The 22,055-nt window shown below is 48.0% G+C and overlaps 1 protein-coding gene and 1 long non-coding RNA gene across 2 annotated transcripts in view; one reads left to right on the top strand and one right to left on the bottom strand.

The window, feature by feature from the left end:
* LOC137332183 (uncharacterized WD repeat-containing protein alr3466-like) overlaps positions 1-17,929 on the top strand; it is a 76,575-nt gene extending 58,646 nt beyond the window's left edge. Inside the window, exons 14-17 of the mRNA XM_067995883.1 lie at positions 4,595-4,778; positions 5,493-5,605; positions 8,101-8,194; positions 15,056-17,929. Coding sequence (XP_067851984.1) covers positions 4,595-4,778; positions 5,493-5,605; positions 8,101-8,194; positions 15,056-15,127 — 463 coding nt within the window. The 3' untranslated portion in view covers positions 15,128-17,929. The remainder of the gene's footprint in view (positions 1-4,594; positions 4,779-5,492; positions 5,606-8,100; positions 8,195-15,055) is intronic.
* The window catches only part of LOC137332184 (uncharacterized), a 91,123-nt gene that overhangs the window by 52,596 nt on the left and 16,472 nt on the right, over positions 1-22,055 (bottom strand). The gene's annotated exons all lie outside the window — the stretch shown is intronic.

Here is a 22,055-nt window from a genome sequence, read left to right as displayed (position 1 = left end):
CCCACTCCCTCTACTCGTTCGTCTCTCCATCCCCTCCCCCACTCCCTCCACTCATCCAACTCTTCATCCCCTCCCCCACTCCCACCACTCGTTCAACTCTCCATCCCCTCCCCCACTCCCTCCACTCATTCAACTCTCCATCCCCTCCCCCATTCCCTCTACTCGTTCAACTCTCCATCCCCTACCCCACTCCCTCTACTCCTTCAACTCTCCACCCCTCCCCCACTCCCTCCACTCGTTCAACTCTCCATCCCCTCCCCCACTCCCTCCACTCATTCAACTCTGCATCCCCTCCCCCATTCCCTCTACTCGTTCAACTCTCCACCCCTCCCCCACTCCCTCCACTCGTTCAACTCTCCATCCCCTCCCCCATTCCCTCCACTCGTTCAACTCTCCACCACCTCCCCCACTCCCTCTACTCGTTCAACTCTCCATCCCCTTCCCAACTCCCTCTACTCGTTCAACTCTCCATCCCCTCCCCCACTCCCTCCACTCGTTCAACTCTCCACCCCCTCCCCCACTCCCTCCACTCATTCAACTCTCCATCCCCTCCCCCACTCCCTCCACTCGTTCAACTCTCCATCCCCTCCCCCACTCCCTCCACTCGTTCAACTCTCCATCCCCTCCCCCACTCCCTCCACTCATTCAACTCTCCATCCCCTCCCCCACTCCGTCCACTCATTCAACTCTCCATCCCCTCCCCCACTCCCTCTACTCGTTCGTCTCTCCATCCCCTCCCCCACTCCCTCCACTCATCCAACTCTCCACCCCCTCCCCCACTCCCACCACTCGTTCAACTCTCCATCTCCTCCCCCACTCCCTCCACTCATTCAACTCTCCATCCCCTCCCCCATTCCCTCTACTCGTTCAACTCTCCATCCCCTACCCCACTCCCTCTACTCATTCAACTCTCCACCCCCTCCCCCACTCCCTCCACTCGTTCAACTCTCCATCCCCTCCCCCATTCCCTCCACTCATTCAACTCTGCATCCCCTCCCCCATTCCCTCTACACGTTCAACTCTGCATCCCCTCCCCCACTCCCTCTACTCCTTCAACTCTCCATCCCCTCCCCCACTCCCTCCACTCGTTCAACTCTCCACCACCTCCCCCACTCCCTCTACTCGTTCAACTCTCCATCCCCTTCCCAACTCCCTCCACTCGTTCAACTCTTCATCCCCTCCCCCACTCCCTCCACTCGTTCAACTCTCCATCCCCTCCCCCACTCCCTCCACTCGTTCGTCTCTCCATCCCCTCCCCCACTCCCTCCACTCATTCCACTCTTCATCCCCTCCCCCACTCCCTCCACTCATTCAACTCTCCATCCCCACCCCTACTCCCTCCACTCCTTCAACTCTCCATCCCTTCCCCACTCCCTCTACTCGTGCAACTCTCCATCCCCTCCCCCACTCCGTCCACTCGTTCAACTCTCCACCTCCTCCCCCACTCCCTCCACTCGTTCACCTCTCCATCCCCTCCCCCACTCCGTCCACTCATTCAACTCTCCATCCCCTCCCCCACTCCCTCTACTCATTCAACTCTCCATCCCCTCCCCCACTCCCTCCACTCGTTCAACTCTCCACCCCCTCCCCCACTCCCTCCACTCGTTCAACTCTCCATCCCCTCCCCCACTCCCTCCACTCATTCAACTCTCCATCCCCTCCCCCACTCCGTCCACTCATTCAACTCTCCATCCCCTCCCCCACTCCCTCTACTCGTTCGTCTCTCCATCCCCTCCCCCACTCCCTCCACTCATCCAACTCTTCATCCCCTCCCCCACTCCCTCCACTCATTCAACTCTCCATCCCCACCCCTACTCCCACCACTCGTTCAACTCTCCATCCCCTCCCCCACTCCCTCCACTCATCCAACTCTTCATCCCCTCCCCCACTCCCTCTACTCCTTCAACTCTCCATCCCTTCCCCACTCCCTCTGCTCGTGCAACTCTCCATCCCCTCCCCCACTCCGTCCACTCATTCAACTCTCCATCCCCTCCCCCACTCCGTCCACTCATTCAACTCTCCATCCCCTCCCCCACTCCGTCCACTCATTCAACTCTCCATCCCCTCCCCCACTCCCTCTACTCATTCAACTCTCCATCCCCTCCCCCACTCCCTCCACTCGTTCAACTCTCCATCCCCTCCCCCACTCCCTCTACTCATTCAACTCTCCATCCCCTCCCCCACTCCCTCCACTCGTTCAACTCTCCATCCCCTCCCCCACTCCCTCCACTCATTCGACTCTCCATCCCCTCCCCCACTCCCTCCACTCATTCAACTCTCCATCCCGTCCCCCACTCCCTCTACTCGTTCAACTCTCCAACCCTTCCCCTACTCCCTCTACTCATTCAACTCTCCATCCCCTCCCCCACTCCCTCTACTCATACAACTCTCCATCCCCTCCCCCACTCCCTCCACTCGTTCAACTCTCCACCTCCTCCCCCACTCCCTCCACTCGTTCAACTCTCCATCCCCTCCCCCACTCCCTCTACTCGTTCAACTCTCCATCCCCTCCCCCACCCCCTCTACTCCTTCAAATCTCCATCCCCTCCCCCACTCCCTCTCTTCATTCAGCGCTCCATCCCCTCCCCCACTCCCTCTACTCATTCTTCTCTCCAACCCCTCCCCCACTCCCCATACACGTTCAACTCTCCATCCCCTCCCTCATTCCCTTCACTCGTTCTTCTCTCCATCCCCTCCCCCACTCCCTCTCCTCCTTCAAATCTCCATCCCCTCCCCCACTCCCTCTACTCCTTCAACTCTCCATCCCCTCCCCCACTCCCTCTACTCCTTCAACTCTCCATCCCCTCCCCGCTCCCTCTACTCGTTCTTCTCTCCATCCCCTCCCCCACTCCCTCCACTCATTCAACTCTCCATCCCCTCCCCCACTCCCTCCACTCATTCAACTCTCCATCCCCTCCCACACCCCCTTTACTCGTTCTTCTCTCCATCCCCTCCCCCATTCCCTCTACTGATCCAACTCTCCATCCCCTCCCCCACTCCCTCTACTCGTTCTTCTCTCCATCCCCTCCCCCACTCCCTCTACTCATTCAACTCTCCATCTCCTCCCCCACTCCCCATATTCATTCAACTCTCCATCCCCTCCGCCACTCCCTCTACTCATTCAATTCTCCATCCCCTCCCCCACTCCCTCTACTCATTCAATTCTCCATCCCCTCCCCCACTCCCTCTACTCATTCAACTCTCCATCCCCTCCCCCACTCCCTCTACTCGTTCAGCTCTATATCCCCTCCCCCACCCCCTCTACTTGTTCAGTTCACCATCCCCTCCCCCACTCCCTCTACTCATTCAACTCTCCATCTCCTCCCCCACTCCCCATATTCATTCAACTCTCCATCCCCTCCGCCACTCCCTCTACTCATTCAATTCTCCATCCCCTCCCCCACTCCCTCTACTCATTCAACTCTCCATCCCCTCCGCCACTCCCTCTACTCATTCAATTCTCCATCCCCTCCCCCACTCCCTCTACTCATTCAATTCTCCATCCCCTCCCCCACTCCCTCTACTCGTTCAGCTCTGTATCCCCTCGCCCACTCCCTCTCCTTGTTCAGTTCACCATCCCCCTCCCAGAGAGAAACAAAGGGGTCAGTGACGATGATGCAAAGCGAAGAGTCTCAGTGCCAGAGACACAAAGGGGACAGTGTCAATAACGGAGGGAATTGAAGAAAATTAGATTTATGCAAGAAAAGAAAAACAGGAAAAGAAATGGAGACATCCCAGAGGCCAAAAAACAACTTGAAACAAGAGCCAAGAAAACCTGTCCATTGTTTCACTGCTGCTGGAATCCCACAACATACACAATAGTAAATGTACCTCTGGTTGTTATGGGCTCCAAATTAAAGGTTGTGTTATTGGCAAACAATTGATTATCAGGTAATACAGTTCGCATGACAGGCCTAAAATAAACAGGCTAATGACAGCACAGGAGGATTTAGTACAAGTAGGTTCAGTGCTCTTACGGAACAGCATTGGTCAGAAAATATACACCGATGTTAGCACTGAGCAGTATTTCTATTCTTCAACCCCCAGTGTCAGTATTCCAGGTTATGCTTCGACCATGCATGGTCTGGTTCCACTCCAGTCCCACACCAAAGTGGATGACCCCTAACTTCCCTCTGAAGTGGCCTAGCAAGCTTCTCAATTGTATCAAACCACTACAAAGAATAACGACATTGTGGGAGAACCTTCACCGCACGGACTGCAGCGGTTCAAGAAGGAGGCCCACCACCACCTTCTCAAGGGCAACCAGGGATGGGCAATAAATGCTGGCCTTGCCAATGATGTACACATCCCGAGAATAAATAATAATAAACTCCATAACCATTGTACAAAAATGGATAGCAATTCAGATCTAAAGTTTAAAATTCAGTAGCCCACCTAATAGTTTGGTAGGTTGGGTCCTCCCAGACTCCAGTGATTATCCACCTTCATCAAATAATTTATACCATAGGCTAACTCACAAAAGAAGCTACCCTGATTTTGTCATCTCTTATTGCTTCAACTGATACCGATGAATAAACGACATGTTGGCTGTTGGAAACATGATTCACCCACAATTGCCTTGCTGTTGGTTTAGGAATGAATTTGCCTACTCCTCGAGCGATGGGATGGTCTACATTCGCCATTTCAGTCCCGTCGCAAGTGAGATGAAGCTCGTGAGCGTGCTGCAAGGTCACGAGGCCGACATCACTTCCATCTTGTGGCATTCCCTCCTGAATAAGTGGCTCAGTGGGTCAGAGGATGGGACTATTCGGATCTGGGTAAGTGTCTCACGAGGAATGTCACGTGCAAGGCTGCGCACAATAATGGGTTCTGGAGTTGGCCTGATAGAGATTAAAGAAAGACCTTGCATTTATATAGTGCTTTTCACGACCTGAGGATGTCGCAAAGTGCTTTACAGCCAATGAAGTATTTTTGAAATGTTGTTACAGAGGGAAATGCAGCAGCCAAATTGCGCATAGCAAGGTCCCACTAACAGCATTGAGATAAATGGCCAGATAATCGGTTTTAGTTGACGTCCATTGAGGGATACATGTTGGCCATGAGACAGGGAGAACTCCTCTGCTCATCTTCAAATAGGGCCATGGGATCTTTTACATCCAACTGAAAGGGCAGACGGGGCCTCAGTTTAATGTCTCATCCGAACGACGGCATGTCCAACAGAGCAGCACTCCCTCAGTACTGCACTGGAGTTCCAGACTAAATTATGTGCTCAGGTCTTTGGAGTGGGGCTCGATCCCATGACCTTCTGACTCAGAGGTGAAAGTGCTACCCACTGAGTCAAGGCTGACACCCTGAGCATGAGCAGATATGGGCATATATGGAGCACCCCTTCTTCAATCTACTGTGGGCTATATGTGAAATGATGGTCTTCAAAACTGGGGCAGCACTGTAAATGCCCTGCGTGAACAGTTAAAGGACACTGAGTGATGTGAATATTTCTCAACAGTTACGGGACTGTTTATTTGTAACAGAGCGAAGATGGAACGCAATGTGAGCAAACCCTGGTCACACACGGAGCAGTTAATTGCCTCTGCATTGATCAGGTTAATGGCTGCATTGTAGCTGGGATTCAGGAAATCATGAGGTAAGACTTGGCAGACAAGCACTGTTATTAACAACTTTACAGGACACGTTATAGTAGCATTTCAATTTGACAGTTTCATTGGTTAGTACGTCAAACTCACTGCCTGTTTTAAAGCTGTGTGGTTCGCAATGGATAGTCAAGATCCCCGACAATGCTGACAAACCCACTGGACCTGATGACCTACATCCTAGAATTTTAATAGAGGTGGCTGCAGAGATAGTGGATGCATTGGTTTTGATCTTCCAAAATTCCCTAGATTCTAGAACGGTCCCTGTGGATTGGAAGGTAGTAAATGTAACACCGCTATTCAAGAAAGGAGGGAGAGAGAAAACAGGGAATGACAGGCCAGTCATCCTGACATCAGTCATCAGTAAAATGCTGGAATCCATTATTAAGGAAGTGGTAACAGGACAGTAAGAAAATCACAATATGGTTAGACAGCGTCAACATGGCTTTATGAAAGGGATATCGTGTTTGACAAATCTATTAGAGTTTTTTGAGGAACTAGCAGGGTAGATAGAGTGGAACAAGTGGATGGAGTATGTTTGGATTTTCAAAAGGCATTTGATAAGGTGCCACACAAAAGGTTGTTACACAAGATAAGAGCTCATGTGGTTGGGGATAATATATTAGCATGGATAGAGGATTGGCTAACAGACAGGAAACAGAGAGTAGGAATAAACAGGTCATTTTCAGGTTGGGAGGCTGAGACTAGTGGGGTGCCGCAAGAATTGGTGCTTGGGCCTCAGCTATTTACAATCTATATCAATGACTTAGATGAAGGGACCAAGTGTAATGTGTCCAAGTTTGCTGACGATACAAAGCTTCTCCCTCGAATGGCCTGGCTCTAATTTTAAGGTTATGTCCCCTTGTCCTAGACTCTCCCATCAGCGGAAAAAGTTTCTTTCTATCTACCCCATGAATTCCTTTCAAAATTCTCAAAACCTCAATCAAGTCAGCCCTTAACCTTTTATAAACCTAGTTTATGTAATCTCTCCTCATAATCTAACTCTTGGAGCCCTGTTAACATTCTGGTGAATCTGCGCTGCACTCCTTCCAAGGCCATTATATCCTAAGGTGTGGTGCCCAGAACTGTACGCTGTACTTCAGGTGTAGTCTGACCAGGGCTTTGTGTAGCTGAAGTAAAACTTGCTCCCCTTTATATTCTAGCCCTCTAGATATAAAGGCTAACATTCCATTAGCCTTTTTGTTTATTTTTTCTACCTGACCATTACATTTTAGTGATCTATATACATGGACCCTTAAATCTCTTTGGACCTCCTCTGTTCCTAGCTTTTCACCATTTAAAAATACTCAGATTTATCCTTTTTTGGTCCAAAATTAAACCTCACACCTTGCATTGAAATCCATCTGCCACAGTTTCGCCCACACACTTAATCTATCAATGTCTCCTTTTAATTTTATCCTCCCGTCCACACTACTTACTATGCCACTAATCTTTGTGTCTTTGCCAAACTTGTATATATGGCTCTCTATTGTTTTATCTAAGTCATTAGTAAATATAGTGAATAGTTGAGGCCCCAGCACAGATCTTGGTGGGACACCAATTGTTCACTCTCCTCTCCCAGCCTGCAGCTTTCTGCCTTTTAACACTTTTGAGATTTTTTCCTGTTTTTGGTTGATGCCTTTCTGTTTTAATTTGTAGAATATTACTACGAATTTACATTCAGTTCACAAAGGGTTAATTCCCAGATCATAATTCCCAGAGGCACACAAGCTATCTGGCATGTTATTTAGGACAAATTTGTTGGAATACCAGATGAAAACTCACACCTATCACATCCCTTCTGAGACAATGAGAACCCATTTGAACATATCCCAGAGCAGTTGGTACCTTTAATGTTAGATGGTCTTCATTCAGTTTAATCAGCGGAGTGGGGGAAGGGTCTTAGCTAACAGACAATGTAGATGTCATTGCAGGAAGGTTCCTCACTCAAAGTGTTTGGTTTGATTGTCAGCTCAGTGAGCCAATTTTCAGTGCGGAGATCTCAGACGGGGTCAGAGTTCAGCCGTTTTCTCACTATCTCTCCTGACAGGTCAGTCTAAAGCATTTTTGAGTCTGAAACAGTGAAAGAGGTAGAGAGCTCTAGTGTTCTCTCCAGCCAGTGAGAGAGTCTATGAAGCCTGTAAGAGTAAGGGTAGTGCTATCAAGTTTAGGGAAAGCTTATTTGTAAAGCATGTTCAGCCCTATTAGGGGAAGGCTGCATATCTTCTTATGATTAATGATAGGAGGAGCAGTGGGGAATAGGTTCAATCTCACAGGAAAACTACTTTCTGTTCATTTATACACTTAATGTGAAGTAAATCAGTTTGTTGGTTCAGAGTTGAGGGCCATGTGTGGACCTAAAGACACAGGCAGAGCATCTCTTCTTCTAGATTATTGAGTTTCAACCAAGCTTGCTGAAGGCAGCCCTCTTGATTTCTTGCAGTACCTCTTCAGCTCTGTTTAATTATCTTTATGAATCTTTTCTCAGAGTTTATGACCCTGAATCATTTGTACAAGTGCAGAGAAACGTCGGACACACTGATTCAATTCGCTCCATCATCCACGTCCCAGAGAGAACCCAGGTAACCAGGCCCTATCAGGACCAATACTTTCCCCTCCTATGGCTCTTTTTGTGCCTTTTCTGCTCGGCAGCGAAGGGTAAGTTGGGGAATGACACACTTTTCCATTTCAGGCATCCATTGTCCCATCAAACACTCCCAGGGCAGGTACAGCACGGGTTAGATACAGAGTAAAGCTCCCTCTACACTGTCCCATCAAACACTCCCAGGGCAGGTACAGCACGGGTTAGACACAGAGTAAAGCTCCCTCTACACTGTCCCATCAAACACTCCCAGGGCAGGTACAGCACGGGTTAGATACAGAGTAAAGCTCCCTCTACACTGTCCCATCAGATACTCCCAGGGCAGGTACAGAATGGGTTAGATACAGAGTAAAGCACCCTCTATACTGTCCCATCAAACACTCCCAGGTCAGGTACAGCACGGGTTAGATACAGAGTAAAGCTCCCTCTACACTGTCCCATCAGATACTCCCAGGGCAGGTATAGAATGGGTTAGATACAGAGTAAAGCTCCCTCTACACTGTCCCATCAGATACTCCCAGGGCAGGTACAGAATGGGTTAGATACAGAGTAAAGTTCCCTCTATACTGTCCCATCAAACACTCCCAGGGCAAGTACAGCACGGGTTAGATACAGAGTAAAGTTCCCTCTACACTGTCCCATCAAACACTCCCAGGGCAAGTACAGCACGGGTTAGATACAGAGTAAAGCTCCCTCTACACTGTCCCATCAAACACTCCCAGGGCAGGTACAGCACGGGTTAGATACAGAGTAAAGTTCCCTCTACACTGTCCCATCAAACACTCCCAGGGCAGGTACAGCACGGGTTAGATACAGAGTAAAGCTCCCTCTACACTGTCCCATCAAACACTCCCAGGGCAGGTACAGCACGGGTTAGATACAGAGTAAAGCTCCCTCTACACTGTCCCATCAAACACTCCCAGGGCAGGTACAGCACGGGTTAGATACAGAGTAAAGTTCCCTCTACACTGTCCCATCAAACACTCCCAGGGCAGGTACAGCACAGGTTAGATACAGAGTAAAGCTCCCTCTACACTGTCCCATCAAACACTCCCAGGGCAGGTACAGCACGGGTTAGATACAGAGTAAAGTTCCCTCTACACTGTCCCATCAAACACTCCCAGGGCAGGTACAGCACGGGTTAGATACAGAGGGCACTAAATTGGGCTGTGTAGCGCCCGTTGTTTCAGTGCCTCACGGTCTCTCCAACATCCAAGATAGTGCCTTGGCTGCACCGCACGTTTCCAGTGTGACGTTTGCCGGTCGCAATCTTGTTATAGGAGTTAGCGCATGCGCAAATACCGAATTCTGGAAGCATGTAACGTAAGGAGAAAATTAATACAATCAGTGTGCAACGCTGATTTAAAGCGATAGACACCATTTTGGGACTTAACGCTGAACTCAATGCACAATTTTAACCATGACCATCTGAACGTGCCTTAGAGTGTCTACAGGACTCCCACCAGCGCTATTTAAAGGGACCATTCAGGATTTACAGGTTAGTGGCTGGATTATTGTTTCTGGCTGCCGAGGCATTTGTAACTGTTTTTGGAGGTCTCCTTTAATGAATACTAGGACGTGGGGACATAGCCTAACATTTAGAGCCAGGACGTGCAGGAGTGAAGTTAGGAAATGCTTCTACACGCAAAGGGTGGGAGACGTTTGGAACGCTCTTCTACAGATGGCAGTTGATGCTAGCTCAGTTGTGAATTCTAAATCTAAGATTGATAGATTTCTGTGAATCAAGGGTATTAAGGGATATGGGGCTAAGGCGGGTATATGGAGTTAGGTCACAGGTCCACCATGATCTCATTGAATGGTGGAACAGGCTCGAGGGGCTAAATGCCACTGCCACTTGCTGTGTCCTGATGTGCGCCACCTTCTCCTGCAAGAAAGCGGCACGTGTGTCTGGGTGATGTGCCTGTCACAGTTGAATAGCTGCCAGTGTGTGTGGCCTGTGAGTTGTGGGTGGGCGGCTTGAAACAGTGGTAATGTGTAAAGATGAAAGGAAGCATCTGATTGGAAGAGTTGAGTACCGATGGAAAGAGTTTGTTGGTATGTGGGTGATGGGGGTGTAGTGTGTGGTGCAGTTGGTAGGAGACGCCACTTGACGGTTGACCTCACTCACCTTGACCACTCATGTCATAGCATTGAACTTCTTCCTGCACTGCATCCATGTTCATGATGCTGTGCGCCTGGGATTGACTTCGTCCCCCGCTGCCTCCCCCAGCCTTTTGATTATATTTCTGGAGGGCCTCTTGCCCCCCATCCCACCCCCTGCAGATATAGGATGTCCCTCCTTCTGTTCACCTCTTGCACCAAGGCCTCTAGTGCATCAGCAGAGAACATGGTGTATGCACTCTCGCAGGCCTGGTACAAACTCAGATTGGCAGATTGGTGAGGTCTGGTGTGCAGATTGGAGGATGTGGGATTTTGTAGTGCACAACCTTTATTCAATGTTTTAACATACCTCATCAATTTGTAAACATAGGGACGGGAGCTGCATCTGTGTTTTGCATGTGCGATGTCCGATCTCCGTTCAGACTCCGTGCAGACAGCAGGTTGTTATTTTCAGCAAATAATAGGTACCAGCTACCTTTAGGAGATTTTTAAGAGGCATCCTGCCTTTAAGAGATTGGAGCACCCCCTGTTGGTGGAAAGTGCAAATTGCATTGAATCCTTGTTTAATGCTGATTTGAAAGTCTCAACCTGCCTGCGCAGGGGCCATTGGGAGCAGGGTAATAGCGGATCGCGCTACCCCTGCCCAATAATAGGCCTGATCCTATTTCCCCCCCTCCCCCCCTCCCCCCAGAGTATCTAGAGGTCATCAATGATCAATATAAGAGAGTTACTAATAAATCTAATAGGGAATTCAGGAGAAACTTCTTTACCCAAAGAGTGGTAAGAATGTGGAATGCACTACCACAAGTAGTTGAGGCAAATAGCATAGATGCATTTAAGGGACGTCTAGATAAGCACATGAGGGAGAAAGGAATGTGTGGGATACTGATAGGATTGGATGAAGTAGGGAGGGAGGAGGCACAAGTGGAGCATAAACGCTGTCATAGGCCAGCTAGGCCACATGGCCTGTTTCTGTGCTATGGACTCAATGAAATCTAAGAGTAAAACACCCTCTACACTGTCCCAACAAACACTCCCAGGTAAAGTTACGGGAAAATTTAATAGAGGTGTTCAAAAAAGCGGAGAGAGATAAACCAAGCAACTACCGGCCAGTCAGCCTAACATCGCTGGTGGGGAAATTTCTAGAGACAATTAGCCGAAACAAAATTAATTATCACTTGGAAGAATATGGGTTAAGAAATGAAAGCCAGCGCAGATTTGTTAAAGGCAAATTATGTCTGACTAATTTAATTGTAAACAATTTTACAACACCAAGTTATAGTCCAGCAATTTTATTTTAAATTCACAAGCTTTCGGAGGCTTCCTCCTTCCTCAGGTGAACGATGTCGAAATGAAATCCTCGAAATGAAATCGCATTTATAATTCACAGAACAATGCTTGGTGAGCACAGACAGTTTTTTCAACTGCCCGTTGCCAAGGCAATCAGTGTGCAGACAGACAGGTGTTACCTGCAAGGTCTCAGAATATACAAATCACCAAAAAAAACAACAAACAAAAAAAAAGCAGAGATAGAGAGGTAGAAACATAGAAAAGACAGCAACTGACCCGTTATATTAAAAACAGATAAGATCCGGAACAGCAGACAGAGGGATCCGCGGTACAGCAACCGAAGAGGAAAGAGTCAAACTGGACTCCTCTGGAGGGTCGCTGCCCTCAGCTGGACATGTATGCTGAAGCTGTCAGGAAATGCGTCAATGCCAGATTCATCAGCCGCACTCAGAAGACAGTCCAGAATGTCACCCGAGCACAACGCAACGCCATCAATGCTCTCAAGACCAACCGCAACATCGTCATCAAACCAGCGGACAAAGGAGGAGCCATAGTCATACAGAACAGAACGGACTATTGCAAAGAAGCATACCAACAACTGGACAACCAGGAACACTACAGACGGTTACCCACAGATCCGACCAAAGAACACACCCACCAGCTCAACAAACTGATCAAGACCTTCGATCCAGACCTTCAAAACATCCTACGCACTCTCATCCCACGTACTCCCCGCGTGGGAGACTTCTACTGGCTCCCAAAGATACACAAAGCCAACACACCCGGACGTCCTATCGTATCAGGCAACGGAACCCTGTGTGAGAACCTCTCTGGATACATCGAGGGCATCCTGAAACCCATCGTACAGGGAACCCCCAGCTTCTGTCGCGACACTACAGACTTCCTACAAAAACTCAGTACCCACGGACCAGTTGAACCAGGAACACTTCTCACCACGATGGACGTCTCGGCACTCTACACCAGTATCCCCCACGATGACGGCATCGCTGCGACAGCATCAATACTCAACACCAACAACAGCCAATCTCCAGACGCCATCCTACAACTCATCCGCTTCATCCTGGATCACAATGTCTTCACCTTCGATAACCAGTTCTTTACCCAAACACATGGAACAGCCATGGGGACCAAATTCGCACCCCAATACGCCAACATTTTCATGCACAAGTTCGAGCAGGACTTCTTCACTGCACAAGACCTCCAACCAACACTATACACCAGATACATCGACGACATTTTCTTTCTATGGACCCACGGCAAGGAATCACTAAAGAGACTACACGACAACATCAACAAGTTCCATCCCACCATCAAGCTCACCATGGACTACTCCTCAGAATCAGTTTCTTTCTTGGACACACGAATCTCCATCAAAGACGGGCACCTCAGCACCTCACTCTACCGCAAGCCCACAGACAACCTCATGATGCTCCACTTTTCCAGCTTCCACCCTAACCACGTCAAAGAGGCCATCCCCTATGGACAGGCCCTGCGAATACACAGGGTCTGCTCAGACGAGGAGGAACGCGATGGACACCTACAGACGCTGAAAGACGCCCTAGTAAGAACGGGATATGACGCTCGACTCATCGATCGACAGTTCCGACGGGCCACAGCAAAAAATCACATAGACCTCCTCAGGAGACTAACACGGGACGCAACCAACAGAGTACCCTTTATCGTCCAGTACTTCCCCGGAGCGGAGAAACTACGCCATGTTCTCCGCAGCCTTCAACATGTCATCAATGACGACGAACACCTCGCTATGGCCATCCCCACACCTCCACTACTCGCCTTTAAACAGCCACCCAACCTCAAACAGACCATCGTTCGCAGCAAATTACCTAGCTTTCAAGAGAACAGCGTCCACGACACCACACAACCCTGCCACGGTAACCTCTGCAAGACATGCCAGATCATTGACACAGATACCACCATCACACGAGAGGACACCACCCACCAGGTGCATGGTTCATACTCCTGTGACTCGGCCAACGTTGTCTACCTCATACGTTGCAGGAAAGGATGCCCCAGAGCATGGTACATTGGCGAGACCATGCAGACGCTGCGACAACGGATGAACGGACACCGCGCAACAATCGCCAAACAGGAGGGTTCCCTCCCAGTCGGGGAACACTTCAGCAGTCATGGACATTCATCCACCGACCTTCGGGTAAGCGTACTCCAAGGCGGCCTTCGAGACACACGACAACGCAAAATCGTCGAGCAGAAATTGATAGCCAAGTTCCGCACCCATGAGGACGGCCTCAACCGGGATCTTGGGTTCATGTCACGCTACACGTTACCCCACCAGCGAACAAATGTTATCTGTTTTTAATATAACGGGTCAGTTGCTGTCTTTTCTATGTTTCTACCTCTCTATCTCTGTTTTTTTTTTGTTTGTTGTTTTTTTTTGGTGATTTGTATATTCTGAGACCTTGCAGGTAACACCTGTCTGTCTGCACACTGATTGCCTTGGCAACGGGCAGTTGAAAAAACTGTCTGTGCTCACCAAGCATTGTTCTGTGAATTATAAATGCGATTTCATTTCGAGGATTTCATTTCGACATCGTTCACCTGAGGAAGGAGGAAGCCTCCGAAAGCTTGTGAATTTAAAATAAAATTGCTGGACTATAACTTGGTGTTGTAAAATTGTTTACAATTGTCAACCCCAGTCCATCACCGGCATCTCCACATCATGACTAATTTAAGATTGAGTTCTTCGATGAAATAACGGAGAGGATTGATGAGGGTAGTGAAGTTGATGTTGTGTATATGGATTTTCATAAGACGTTTGATAAAGTACCACATGATAGACTTGTTAGCAAAATTGAAGCCCATGGGATTAAAGGGACAGTGGCAGCATGGATACAGAATTGGCTGAGAGACAGAAAACAGAGAGTAGTGGTGAAAGTTGTTTATCAGACTGGAGGGAAAGATACAGTGGGTTCCCCTGGGGTCAGTATTAGGACCACTGCTCTTTTTGATATATAACAATGACCTGGACTCGGGTATACGGGGTATAATTTCAAAGTTTGCGGATGACACAAAGCTTGGAAATGTAGTAAACAATGAGGAGGATAATAGCAGACTTCTGGAGGACACAGACAGACTGGTGAAATGGGCAGACACATGGCAGATAAAATTTAATGCATAGAAGTGTGAAGTGATACATTTTCAGGCAGTGCATTCCAGATCAGAACAACTTGCTGCGTTAAAAAAATTCTCCTCATCTCCCCTCTGGCTCTTTTGCCAATTACCTTAAATCTGTGTCCTCTGGTTACTGACCCTCACACCAGTAGAAACAGATTCTCCTTATTTACTCTTTCAAAACACCACGTGATTTTCAACATCTCTATTAAATCTCCCCTCCTATTGACTATTAAACACTGGTGTGCTCTTTTTTCAGTACATTACTGCATCCTGGGATCATACTCTACGTGTCTGGAATGCTTACATCAAATTACCTCCCAAAACCTAAGAAATGAGGGAAAATGCAAGCAATGCAACAAGCTGAGAGGAAATGTCAGTCGGACATTAAGCACCCTGGTGACTCAACACTTCGAATTGAATTTGAACTTGTTCTTATCAAATGAGACATGGGACAGTTTACTACCAGTTATCTATTAGCTGTGTTTTGTAATTGTAATCAAATCAATGCCGTGGCTACTAGAGCAGGTCAGAGGCTGGGTATTCTGTGGTGAGTGGCTCACCTCCTGACTCCCCAAAGCCTCTGCACCACCTACAAGGCACAAGTTGGCAATGTGATGGAATACTCTCCACTTGTTGTTGCAGCTCCAACAACATTCAAGAAGCTCAACACCATCCAGGACAAAGCAGTCTGCTTGATTGGCAGCTCATCCACCACTTTAAATACCCATCACCGGCTCACCGTGGCTGCAGCGTGTACTGTCTACAAGATGCACTGCAGCAACTCGCCAAGGATTCTTCGATAGTACCTCCCAAACCCGCGACCTCTACCACCTAGAAGGACAAGGGCAGCAGGTACATGGGAACAACACCACCTGCACGTTCCCCTCCAAGTTGCACACCATCCCGATTTGGAAATATATCGCCGTTCCTTCATTGTCACCGGGTCAAAATCCTGGAACTCCCTACCTGACAGCACTATTGGGAGCACCTTTACCACACGGACTGCAGCGGTTCAAGAAGAAGGCCCACCACCACCTTCTCAAGGGCAGCTAGGGATGGGCCTTGCTCGCGATGCCCATATCCCAAGAATGAATTTTTAAAAATTGTGACCAACCTGGATGAAGGCCCAAGGCCTGTACTGTGGACTGTCGCCAAGGCTGAGAAGAGTAAAAATGATGATGCAAGTCATGAGCTAGTGATCAGCGGACATATTGTATGCTTTTGGAAAACGTCTCTTCATTCCCCCTTTTTTTCTGGAGTAATTCCTGTTAGTGTTGTTCCATGGGAATCATTTTGTGCTGGGAAAGTTTTTTGCTTATTTTTTTGCCCCCTTTTACTGCTAGTACTGAAATCTGGCCAAACCGGAGATGGCAATGGTAATGCCAGATTCTCAAATCCCACAACAGGCATTCAGCCGGGAAAAGTAGCAGCGAAAGCCCCTTAAACTAACTGTTACTGCCAAAAAAAAACAGAAAGTTAGCACATTGACTATGAGCGGCAAACACAGATGAACCAGCATTTGGAAGATCTGTGGGGCAGGTCAGAAAAAATCCAGTCGTGGCAAGTTCAGGAAATTACATAGGCCCCGATATTAACTTGGAGCTGGGAAGAGAGCGGGGGAAGGATTTTCGGACGGGAAACCCAGAAGTAAGGGTTTCCTGCTCGTCTTGCCAAATTTAACGGCAGAACGTCTTTTAAATTTTTCCAACTGGTTTCCCGTCTGACAGCCAGCCAAATTGACAGGCTGACTGTCTGTCGGGCTGGAAAACAGCCAGGGAGCGGATGTCTGATATCGCAGGGGGAGGGGGTGTTGGGACGAATTGGACATAGTGGAGTAGTGGGTCGGCCAATTGCGGGGGTCCGATCGAGTGACGGTTAGCTTGGGGGGCCAGGGGAAACACTCCTGCTCCTCCGGGCCCACAAGCAGTGCAATAAAGGCACTCACCTCATGGATCCGGCCCTTCTGGTCTCATTTTACCTGTCAGATTCCCACAGGCTGGGAATCCCAGCCCCCGGACATTAAAAATAAAAACTGAGTTAAAATGGAGGCACGCAGCCTGTTGAAAACATTTCAGTGACCGACCCGCCTCCTGAGAGTGGATTGGTCACCCAGCGCCCCCCTGACCCGCCTCCATTAAAACTGGAAGTGGGCGTGATAGAGGCAAGTTAGGGTCGAGTTTGAAAATGTTTAAATTATAAACCCACCTGCTCCCCACCCACCTGTCCTTGGGGGTTAGAATTCCCCCATAGAGTCACACTGAATTTACAGCGCAGCAACAGGTCCCTCGGCCCAACTGGTCTATGCCGATGTTCATCCTCCACATGAGGCTCCTCTCACCTTACTTCATCTCATCCTATCGAGATATTCTTTACTCCTTATGATAGGTGCATCACCATTGACATTGCCAACCAGAGCTGGACCACCATGATGGAGCCTGAGGTAACTGTGTACTGTACGCAATTCTCCTTGAGGCCCTCCTTTAAACCATAGGAACAGCAAGGTGCAATATGTTCTGGCAAATATAATCCACTGTACAGTTTCTGAAATATGCCTCCGAGTCATTAAAAGTGTTACATTATAACAACAAATGTCAACTAGCATAATGGCCGAGCTGAGGCCTATTCATTCATTTAGCTCAAGGGAACCTTTTCATTCAGAAGTGCGAAAGGTGAAATTTGCAACTTCGTTTGCCAAAAATGTCCATCCTCTCCATATAAGGAATGGCCGACCAGAAATATAAGTGCAATATAGTCGGTGAAATGAATGAAATGGCAACTAGCACCTCACGCCGGCTTTTTCTTACGTGGTATATTTGGATGATTAAGTTGAAAGTTGCAGGTTGATAGTGATGGCATATCCCGCATTCTGTATCAATCAGCCGCTCGTTGCCTCAGCCAATGAGAGTACCATAGGATTTATGCACCGGGAATTTCCTCAGGGTTCTCTCGGTTGCCCCTCCTTCTCCTCCCTCCCGTAGCATCAGCTGGAAGATGAGCGGAAACCCCTGATAAACCGCGTAGACACTGTCGACCTGCTCTCAGGGCAACGAGGGATGCTCTTCATTCTAGATTTCTGCTTTATCCACGGGCAGGAGTGGCAGGAGTATTTGAGGTGACTGGTTTCTGTTTATGTGCACACGAGTCTCTTGGAATTAAAAAAAAATCATTCTCGGGATGTGGGAGTCACTTGCAAGGCCAGCATTTATTGCCCATCCCTAATTGCCCTTGAGAAGGTGGTGGTGGGCCGCCTTCTTGAACCGCTGCAGTCCGAGTGGTGAAGGTTCTCCCACCATGCCGTTAGGTAGGGAGTTCCAGGATTTTGACCCAGTGATGATGAAGGAATGGCGATATATGTCCAAGTTGGGATGGTGTGTGAGGTGGAGGGGAACTTGGAGGTGATGGGGTTCCCATGCACCTATTGCCCTTGTCCTTCTAGGTGGTGGAGGTCCAGGGTTTGGGAGGTGCTGCTGAAGCAGTTCGCCAACTTGCTGCAACGCATCCTGTAGGTAGTACACACTGAAACCACAGTACGCTGGTGGTGGAGGGAGTGGACCCCTAATTGGTGGATGAGGTGCTGATCAATCAGGCTGCTTTGTCCTGGATGGTGTCGAGCTTCTTGGGTGCCGTTGCAGCTGCACCCATCCAGGCAAGCGGAGAGTATTCCATCACATTCCTGACTCGTGCCTGGTAGGTGGTGGAGAGGCTTTGGGGAGTTAGGATTGAGATGGCCATCTCCTCCTGGCAGTTGAGTTCCAGAATTTGACCTCCTACATGCAGCACCATTTCTGGAAGAGCAGCCTGGGCCTCCATACCTTCCACTCCATGTCCAAGCACCTGAGGGCACTGGTGCAAGGGTCCAAAAGTGTTGGAGTCTTGAGAGATCGCACACATCATCCATTCCCATTCCAGCCATGCCCATGCTGCCTGGCCCTGGTAACTGATCGGCATGACAATAGTCCTAATGGCACCAATAAGTTCAGTGAAGTCTTGCGTCATGGTTCTCTCTAAGTGATCGCCAAGGCGGTTGAAGCCAGTCTGAGCTGGGGCTGCAGTTGAGGTGCCTGATTGCCCCTGGGCTAGGGAGGGGGTAAATCAGCCAAGGTTCCCCCTCCTGATCACTTTCCAGTGACTCTTCTGGAAAGTGTGCACGTGTAGATGTAAGGTGAGGGCAGTCGGGCTAGGCCTTGATGCCCCATAAAGGTTAAAGTGCCCGTTGGCACTGTCCAGCCTCAGTCGCCAACAATGGCCAACGTGCAGGTGGGCCATTGGTTCAGATGGCCTGTACCCTGCATGGCTCAGGAGAGGAAGGGGAGAAATGGAAGGAAAACTGCGGAGGGAGGAGGTTGGAAATTGCATCAGTGTGAAGAAAGAACGATGAGCATCAACAGAACTGGGAGTCTAAAGGAACCCGATTAGCTTGAGTGAAACTTTGGCAAAAATATCTTGAAATGATGCTGTGCGATATTAACTTACCAATCCGCTCGCATGAAATTCTTTCTCCTCCTATTTTAATGGCAATATTAAGCCTGTTTATTTTAAACGCGTAGCTTCATTTGGTTTCAGAAGCTCCCATTTGAAATACTTGCCTAAATGTGGGGGCAGAGGAATGTATAGTATGTGGAGTTTGCTGATCAGAAAACAGAGCTCTTTAACAGTCCGAGTGAATCTGCATTAGTGTAAGAAAAACAATAGAAATGAGAACATTGCAGTAAAGATAGAGGGAGCTGTCTCCCTGCAACCAGTGTGTACTCAGAATCCACGCCCTTCATTTCACCTACTGCTCGAAAGCAAGAATGAAGCTCTCTTTGTTTCCTGTTGCTTTAGATTTTAAACTATTCATTCACAGCCACACCACACAACATAGAATTACATAGCATTTTACAGCACAGAAACAGACTCTTCAGTCCAACAGGTCTATGCTACATGAGTCTCCTCCCACCTTACTTCCTCCCACCCGATCAACATAATCTTCCATTCGTTTCTCCCTTGTATACTTATCTAGCTTCCCCTTAAATGCATCTATGCTAATCACCTCCATCTGGTAGCGAGTTCCACATTCTCGTCACTCTCTGAGTGAAGAGGTTTCTTCTGAATTCCCTATAGGATTTATTAGTGGTTATCTTATATTTATGGCCCCTAGTTTTAGAATCGTCCACAAGTGGAAACATCTTCTCTATGCCTAGCCAATCGAACCCCTTCCTAATTTTGAAGACCTCTATCAGGTCACCCCTCAGCCTTCTCTTTTCTAGAGAAATGAGCCCCAGCCTGTTCAATCTTTCCCGATAGTTGTACAACAATATTCCAAAGATTCAACACACATATAGCCAATATATAAGCACAAACAGCCAATATATAAGCTTTACTTCACCGATGCTAACTGCGCATTTAATTTGGGTGTCATGTTTAATGCTGTATACATTTTGGTCATGCTATATGTCGGACATTCACAGTTCTGACAACTCCAGATTACACCATCTGCTCCTGACACCATGTCAGCTTTGGCTCAGTGGTAGCACTTTCGCCTCTGAGTCAGAAGGTTTCTAGTTCTAAGCCCCACTCCAGAGACTTGAGCATGTAATCCAAGCTGACTCTCCACTGGAGTGCTGCGCTGTTGAAGGTACTGTCTCTCAGGTGCAACACTAAACCAAGACCCCATCTGTTCTCTCAGGTGGATATAAAAGATCCTGTGGTACTATTTGAAGAAGAGCAGGGAGGTGTCCTGGCTAATGTTTATCCCTCAACCAACATTGATAAAATAGATTATCTGGTCATTATCACATTGTTGTTTGTGGGAGCTTACTATGTGCAAATTAGATGCTGTGTTTCCTACATTACAACAGTGACTGTACTTCAAAAGGACTTCATTGACCGTAAAGAGATTTGAGACTGTGAAAGTCCTGAAGTTGTGAGAGGTGCTATATAAATGCAAGTTCTTTCTTTCTTTCTCATAGGAACATGTGTGGAACAGTAGGTTCTTCATCCCCTCCCACACAGACAAAAAAAAACAAATTAAACACCAAATCCCCCGTGATTGGAGTGTCTTCAATTAAAATTAAATTTCAACAGAAAAAGAAATGAATTTGTGAGCAGTAAAAGCCCCAGTGGCAAATAAGGAATTGGAACATGCACTTGGGGGTCTCCCCTAAACCTGTCGACCAGGAGGGGATTTCTTTTTTCAATAATTTTTTTTTAGCATTTTTAAAGGCATTCTATTTTTTACGCTGGTCTCTGGTACCTGTATTGCACTCTGAGCTGCAGCCCTTCTGTAACTGCAGATTGACAAGTGCTGTTAGAGAAAGGGAATTTTATAAATTTAAAAGAATAACCCTCAAACTGACATTTTATTCTGAAGTTTTAAATGTTTTCTTTTATGCATTCAAAAAAAAAATCCCCTACTGACAATGGAAGGACTCAAAGTCTGTGGGGACTTAGGCCACAGATCTGTATTTTCTTGTTTAGGGGGTTTCAGGACAAGTTCAAAGAAGATAAAATTAAACTTGGACAGTTTAATGTTTTGGAACGAGAAAGATGCAAAAGGCGCGGGTCGAGAAATTCCCTGGGACGGAGAGGGTGTGAAAGCAAGTGTACTGCCCAGGAAAAGGGGTCAGCAGGAATTTGGGGTGCATGCCCCTTTAAATTCAGGAGAGAGGGTGTCATGAGCTGATCAGTAAACTGGGCAAAACTGTTAACGGGTATAAGTACATCTGAACAGTGGGAGCTGTAAAAGGAAATATTTGGTCCAATGCAAGACCTGTACGTATCCCTAAAGGACAAAAGCTCTACTTGTGTAATTAAACAACCTTGGTCAACAAGGGAAGTGAGAGATAATATAAAGCTAAAAGAAAGGGCTTATACAAATGCAATGGACAGTTGAGATTCCACAGACTGGGAGAGACATAAAGAACAATAAAGGGATACCTGAACCAGAGCGGGACAAATATCCTTGCGGGGAGGTTTGCTAGCACTGTTGGGGGGGGTTTAAACTAACTTGGCAGGGGGATGGGATACAGAGTGGAGCTACAATAGGGGGTGATGTGCAGCCAAATATAGAGAAAAAAACAAGTCAGCTTGGAAGACAGGGCAAATATGTGAGGGCAAGGCTGGATGGCATCTATTTTAATGCAAGGAGTCTTGTGAATAAGGTGGATCAACTGAAGGTGTTGATAAACACATGGGAGTATGATATTGTTGCTGTCACAGAGACATGGTTGAGGGAGGGGCAAGACTGGAAGCTCAATATTCCGGGGTACAGAATC

The sequence above is a fragment of the Heptranchias perlo genome, chromosome 14, assembly GCF_035084215.1.
Source record: "Heptranchias perlo isolate sHepPer1 chromosome 14, sHepPer1.hap1, whole genome shotgun sequence".
Lineage (NCBI taxonomy): Eukaryota > Metazoa > Chordata > Chondrichthyes > Hexanchiformes > Hexanchidae > Heptranchias > Heptranchias perlo.
This window is presented reverse-complemented; position numbering and strand designations above follow the sequence as displayed.